We start from the raw sequence: 7,341 nt of genomic DNA, 5'->3' as shown, positions 1-7,341 counted from the left end.
CCACAACGCCCGGCCATTTTTTGGTTGCAGCCGTCATTGTTGTTTGGCGGGTCCGGGCTGGGGATTCGAGCCCGCCACCTTAGGTGTACGTGGCTGGCGCCTTAGCCGGTTGAGCTATAGGTGCTGAGCCGGGAGCTGATCTTTTAAGTAGAAAATGATGGGTTGGGAGGAAGCCTAGGAAGATGGTCTGTTCAACAGAGAGAAGACAAAGATATTCATATGTGCTAAAATGAAGCTGGTGGAAGGTAACTTCAGGGCTCAAAGCTGCAGGGACGTCAACTATGATAGGGATTGAGATTTGATGAAGACAGGTCCTTGATGATTTCTAACATGTTGAGAGTCAAGAAATGGAGGTAACTGGTAGAGACAGGACTTTTTTTGTTTTGAGACAGAGTCTCACTTTGTTGCCTTCCACAGAGGCCATGGTGTCACAATTCACAGCAACCTCAAACTCTTGGGCTCAAGGGATTCTCTTATCTTAGCCTTCCCAGTACCTGGGACTACAGGCACCTGCCACAATGCCCGGCTATTTTTAGAGACTGTGTGGCCCTCAAAATAGTGTCATCTTCAAGCTTCTTTTCTTCCTGCTCTGTGGCTCTTTTCTTGCTTGCCATCAGTTATCTCAAAAGTTCTGTCTCTGGCTGGATGTGGTGGCTCACCCCTATAATCCTATCACTCTAGGCTGAGGCAGGTAGATTGCCTGAGCTCACAGGTTTGAGACCAGCCTGACGCTGTCTCTAAAAAAAACAGCCGGGTGCCTGTAGGCCCAGCTACTAGGGAGGCTGAGACAAGAGAATTGCTTGAGCCAGACAGTTTGAAGTTGCTGTGAGCTGTGATGTCACAGCACTCTACTGGAGGTGACAAGTGAAAAACAAATAAAAAAAACAACAAAAAAGAGAACGATGGGGCGGCGCCTGTGGCTCAAAGGAGTAGGGCACTGGCCCCATATGCTTGAGGTGGTGGGTTCAAACTCAGCCCCAGCCAAAAAGAAAAAAGAGAGAATGATGATCCCAACTGGTAATTCATTCCTTTCCCAGGGCAGGGCAATTAGACAACATCAGACAACAGAGACTGTTTATGGAGCACACTGTGTGCCATGCATTATGCTAAGTGCTATACATATACTGTCTCCTGTAGACCTCACAGAGACCCCTAAGAGGTAGCTGCTATGACCATTTTCATTTTATAGATGAGGAAACAGGCTCTGAGAAGTTAAATAATTTCCCAAATGTCACAGAACTAGTTAAATGGCCAACCTGGATCATATGCATTAAACCCTATGCCAAAGGAGAGTGGAGCTGAAGAGAGGGTTGGAAACAGATATCTCTAAAGAGGCTGGACAGCATGGCAACAACAGCTAGTCTTTAAAGAAGGGAGCATGACATGGGTGGCGCCTGTGGCTTGGTGGGTAGAGCGCCCACCACATGTACCAAGGGTGGTGGGTTTGAACCCAGCCTGAGCCTGCTAAACAACAATGACAACTGTAATAAAAAAATAGCCAGGCGTTGTGGTGGGTGCTTATAGTCCCAGCTACTTGGGAGGCAAGAGAATTGCTTAAGCCCAAGAGTTTGAAGTTGCTGTGAGCTGTAACTCCATGGCACCCTACCCAAGGTGGCAATTTGAGACTCTGTCTCAAAAAAAAAAAAAGAGGGGAGCATGACCGGCTCTTCTCTGACTGCCCAGAGGCCTAGAAGTAGGCATATAGTTCAAGAGGATAGACCTGGGATAGCCATAAAGAAAAACTTACTGGAAATGAAGGGATAGACCTGTGAGAGGGCTGATGGTAGTGAAAGTGCCTATGAGGAGATAAGTAGTTTCTTTCTGGGAGGGTGTAGAGAGTATCTTATCCAGAGGGGGTGCTTCCGTTACACTGGGAATCCAGGTTAAGTCGACTGTGGCCATGGCATCCCCTCACCCCTACCCCTGCATGAGAACAAATCTTCTTAACTGAGAATCTGTGTCCTCTCCAGGAGTATCTAGATACAGTTCAGGGAAACTCTGAAAATCTCTGAAATTGTATGAAAAATTGTGTTTGTGTGGTGTTACTGATCCTCATTGGGAGAAAAGCTCTTATTTTATTTATTTATTTATTTATTTATTGAGACAGAGTCTCACTTCGTCACCCTCGGTAGAGTGCTATGATGTCATAGCTCACAGCAACCTCCAACTCTTGGGCTCAAGGGATTCTCTTGCCTCAGCCTCCCCAGTTGCTGGGCCTACAGGTGCCCACCATAACACTTGGCTATTTTTAGAGACGGGGTCTTGCTCTTGCTCAGACTTGTGTCAACCTGTGAGCTCAGGGTAATCTACCCACCTTGGCCTCCCAGAGTGCTAGGATTACAGGTATGAGCTGCTGCACCCAGGAGAGAAGCTTTTATCAGATTCTCTGAGAAGACTCTGTCCCTGTGTAGGAGCCCAGAATGAGGGAGACTCTAGTCACTAAACATGCTACTAAAATTTACTGGTGGAATAAGAAAATGGGGGTAGAGGTAGGCAGGACATTGTAAGATTCTTCCTGAGAGAATCCTGCTCACCCCTACTCCCTGCCCTTGTCCCCTTTATGTCTTATATAGCACCTACCCAAATGGGAACCACCCTCCCCAGGCAGGGCCCACCTGGATCTTTTCTTGGCGACGCTGCTGCTCAGCTATCTTCCGGGCCAGAGCCAGCTTCTTGGCTCGAAGTTCTCTGATGTCATCCTCACACCCACTGCCTTCGACCTCTGAATCTTCCTCAAAGTCTTCAATCACCACGTCCTCCTCCTTTGGGTGGTAGAGCAGACATTAGGAAAGGGGAGATTGTGAACACACAGTGCTTATTGAACCTACTCTCTGCCCTTTCAGTCCTTCATCTGTTCTGATTGGGATCATCCTGTGCAAAGGACCCCACACTCAGGCAAAGAGGTAACTGATAGAAGCTGTCACCCTTCCCCTCTAACTGCTCCCTTTTACACTCTAGGGCAGTGATTCTCAACTTTCGTAATGCTGTGACCCTTTAATACAGTTCCTCGTGTTGTGGTCACCACCGGGGACTGTATTAAAGGGTCGCGGCATTAGGAAGGTTGAGAACCACTGCTCTAGGGGGCTCTTTCTTTATAGAGTATACTGTAAGTCACTCACAAATCACACATACTTATTTGTACTCACATTCTTTGTTTTCCTCTGCACACATTCACAAAATCAAGCTTTGGGTCTATTTTCATTTTGCAATCACAAATGATTCAAGGGGGAAACAAAAGAGAAAACTAACCCAATTTAAATCTAATTTATGCTAATGATCTGATAGAAATCAACTCTGGCCAACAGCTGGGAGTTAGATGTGGAACCTCCCTTGCCCCAGACAGCGTCAGGGAGCAAATGCTGTAGCTCAGCAGACCTTGCCCTCGTTTCTTTTTAAGACCACAGTCTGGTGGTATGGGGACTGCAGGGCCCCATTACAGGAATTCACATGACATGACCTTGCTCGGCTGCCCTCCCAGGGCCTGGGCAGGGTAGAAGGTGTCTGGCTAGCTTATGGAGCCTCCTGCCAGGCTGGCGGAATATTCCCCAGGGATGGCACCTCCCTTCTTGCAGCCTCAACTCTCAGCAGCCATCACTCCCCGGGTGGTCCCACACTCCAGTTCTCGATCCCTCACTTTTGGCCTTGGTCACTGGAGAACATGCAGCTGCCCAAGACAGCTTCCTCTGAGGGACAAGGTTAGCATGGGTATATGGGGAGTGATTCGTAGAAGGTTCCTATGTTCCTAACTGGATGATAATAATGACAATGATTATAGTAACTACCATCTGAGTGCTTTTTAATGGCTAGGTACTGGGTTAAGCATTTTTCATGTATTAACTCATTTAATCCTCACAACAAACTGTGAAACAGGTGCTATTACCATCCCTATTTTTTTTTTTTTTTTTTTTTGCAGTTTTTGGCCAGGACTGGGTTTGAACCCACCACCTCTGGCATATGGGGCCAGTGCCCTACTCCTCTGAGCCACAGGCGTCACCCTACCATCCCTATTTTATAAAGGAACAACAAACTGAGATTTAGAGGTAAATAACCTGCTTGAGGTCACATAGCTAATTAAATGGCAGGAACGGAGATTCCAACCTAAGTGACTCTTATTCCAAAATATGTGTTTGTACAGACAATAACTGGCAAGCCCAAAGGTTTGGGGTCCTTAATCTAGACTATAAGCCCAGATCTAGCCCTTAGTGGCTAAGCTTTGTCAGGTTTGCCACAGACCCCAGCAGACCTGTTCAGTATAGACTACTCTCTTTTAACTGTCCATCTTAAGATAATAATCAGATACTCTTGGCTAAAAGTAGTTAATAAAGTATATGGATGTTTTCACTTGGTAGCAGAATCTGGAGTTAGGAAGAAGGACACTTTGGTAGCATCCCTTAAGGAATTGGACTCTGTTCTGTTCATAAAGAATGAGGTCAGAAGAAACACTTCCCCCAATGTCTCTCAATCAGCTTAAGTCTTAGATTTTGAGGAGAGATGAGATTTGAGGATAGGGCCAGAATTGTCGCTATCCTAAGAGGTCTCAGAGGTCCACAGCATCATTCATTTGACAACACACATTACAGTGTCACAGGGCTCACCTTCAGAGGCCCAGGCCGTGGGAAAGAGGAACACACTCTCTGTACATTCACTTCTTGGTTCATGGGGTTAACCTGGACCATTATGGGGGGTTATGATGCCTGCCTGGTCCATGGGGGAACAATACCTCTGCTTGTTCTGACCAAGGGTATACTAGGTTATCATGAGGCTTGAAGTGAGCTTGACTGAGGTCAAAAGAGGGTCAGAGAAGCTTGTCTGAGGTTTGCTCAGCTCTCACAGCAAACGAGGAAGTACAGGGTTATGAAATTACACAGACCAGGGTAAGTAGGGTTTCCCAGAGACCACTAACATAAAGGAACCCAGGAGGCTCGTGGGAAAAGGAAGAAGTGGGCAGCCTGGCGTGGGTCACAACCTTTGTCTGGTCAATAAGCCTTAGAAGGAGGGAGAGAGGGAGGGGGAGAGAGAGAAAGAAAGAGAGGGAGAGGGAGAGGGAGACGGGGGGGTGGGGGGGGAGAGAGAGACAGACAGACAGACATGCAGCCAAGATTTGGGACCAGAGCGTTGGTTTGTTTCTTGCAAGCGTGGAAAAGTAGCCTTTCTTGTCTTTTATGCAGTACCTCTCTCTGGGCTTTACTTGCCTAACTGGATTTGGGATTGCAGGCTTCCAGTAGACCTTGAACACCCTCCTTAGTCTGTCTCAGCCTCAAAGTATGGGGGGGATGGCTGGCTGAGATGCGGCCCACCTGTGCTTCCCAACACAGTGCCCAGGGTTTGGGTGGCACTGCTCTGCCCTGCCTGAAACCTGAATACCCTGATGGCTTTAGCAACCCCACTGGCTCCTCCTAATGCTGACAGCTCATTTTTTCCCATTATTCCTTGCCCAGGTTTCATCTGGAGAGTCTGGAATCATGGGCTCGGCTTTATCCCTTGAACTACCTCTGTCCTAGAAACTGAGCCCTGTGTCATCAGGGGTGGGGTGGGGTTCTCCATCTATTCTAATGAAGCCAGTCCAAGACTCTGCTGCTTGGGAGACTCTGATCCAAAGGTGGCTACTCTATCACTGCTTCAGATCACAAATGACAGCTTCCAGCTGACATCTGGCTTCCTTGGCCTGTTGCTGATTTCATCCTTGCACCCCACCCTGCTCAACCGGGCGCTTGAGACTGCTGTGGGCCAAATGACTGTGTTGGCCTATGGGTGACCTGGCCTCTGGCTAGAACCACTTCCGTCCCTTCCTTCAGGCCCACGTTCCTTCCCACCTAAGTCCCCTTTGTCTTTAACACTGTGGGGCAAAAAGAAGGAGTCAATCTTTAGGCAAAAATGAGGTGTGCGTGCACACATACCCAGACAGAGTTTCCCACACCCAGACACCCAGCAGAACAGCTGGCAGTGATACTGAACTCACACATGCTCCAGCACCAGCACACTCACATTCACTCAGAACCCACAGGCAGCAGGGAAGCTGGCAGCAATGTTTACTTAAACTGATATAAAATCCAGCATATGAAGACCCATGTCAATAGTCACTTCCAGAAAGACACATACATGCATGGCAGTGCAACTGCCAGTGGGGTTCTGCAGGAGTAGGTACACAGGCTCATGCACGCACATGCACAAACACACACACACACACACACACACACACACACACACACACACGGTCTGGAGTGAAGCAAGGGCTACAGAACAACCAAGGGCAAACAAACAAGAGAATTCCTTAATCACATCAGGATGTGCAGGAGGGAGGGAGAGAGGGAGGGAGGGAAGGCTGGGGGAGGGGGTGATTTTCCACACGGGGCCAGCAATGTCAGCTCTTCCTGTACGTGTGCTGGAGGCTGGAGTTCAGGCCTGTGCTGCACTGAGCTCCACACATCTATAAACTTGATCCTCAGCCTGAACCCTAACACCCCCCTCTCTCCACTCCCTTCCCTAAGCCTCCAGAGCTGCACATTATTAAACTCGTTCTTTCTTTCCTCCCTTCTCCTCCAATGCAACAGTAAAAAGAAGCATCTGGAACTTGTAGCAGTGTGAGAAGGAGGCACTAGGGTGGACCGGCAGGAAGGGGCATAAGCAGAGTACACTTTTGAGAAGCTGACTGGTCACATTAACACAGATATTGCTCTGAGTGGGTTATAAATAATCAGGAGTAGAAGCTGAAGATATGGCAGGATGGCAGGGTGGCAGGGGGAGGAGGAGGGAGCCTTCCCTCCGCCACAGCGGGCTCTTCCCGCATAGTACCTCATCTTCCAGTTGTTTTCCCTCTTGGCTTCCCATTTCCTTTCCCATGGTGTCTGGGACGGGTGCCACTGACACATATTTTCCACCCTTGAATGCCAGCAGAGGCTCTTCTTGTCCACAAAGGGCTTCCAGAAAATACTTCAGCACTGTGACCCTTTTGCAGTCGGCTGCAATAACCTACAGGATGAGAGGGAAAGAAGAAAAACAGCATTTTCTGAAAAGGAAGATGAAGATGAGAGACACTGTTGGCTGAGGGGTACCTGAGATGTATGCCAGAGTTACTGGGCAAGTGGGGACAGAGTGAGTGAGTGGGAATGTGAATGTGTGTCCAAGGTGGTGAGCAAGGGCCAAAAGCAGGTTGAGGACAAAATCTTCTGAAGGAGGTCCCCCTAGTCTCTCCTTAGGTCAGTCCTGCCACTCCAGGGCTATAGACAACCCCAGGATCAGTGCCAGGTTCCCTCAGGGGTTTTGCTTTTCTTTTACCAAAGTCTTCACATAAAAAAGAATAAATTGGGCCAAGCACAGTGGCTCATACCTGTAATCCTAGCA

The 7,341-nt window shown here is 48.4% G+C and overlaps 1 protein-coding gene across 1 annotated transcript in view; it reads right to left on the bottom strand.

Moving 5' to 3' along the window:
* The window catches only part of LOC111721738 (telomerase-binding protein EST1A-like), a 26,680-nt gene extending 19,701 nt beyond the window's left edge, over nucleotides 1-6,979 (bottom strand). The window contains exons 1-2 of the mRNA XM_023518700.1: nucleotides 6,793-6,979; nucleotides 2,616-2,762 (exon numbers count right to left, since the gene is read on the bottom strand). Of these exons, the coding sequence (XP_023374468.1) occupies nucleotides 2,616-2,762; nucleotides 6,793-6,840 (195 nt within the window). The 5' untranslated portion in view covers nucleotides 6,841-6,979. The remainder of the gene's footprint in view (nucleotides 1-2,615; nucleotides 2,763-6,792) is intronic.
* Between the last annotated feature and the right edge of the window lie 362 nt (nucleotides 6,980-7,341).

Source organism: Otolemur garnettii, unplaced genomic scaffold, assembly GCF_000181295.1.
Source record: "Otolemur garnettii isolate 467f Iridium unplaced genomic scaffold, OtoGar3 scaffold00145, whole genome shotgun sequence".
NCBI classification, from domain to species: domain Eukaryota; kingdom Metazoa; phylum Chordata; class Mammalia; order Primates; family Galagidae; genus Otolemur; species Otolemur garnettii.
This window is presented reverse-complemented; position numbering and strand designations above follow the sequence as displayed.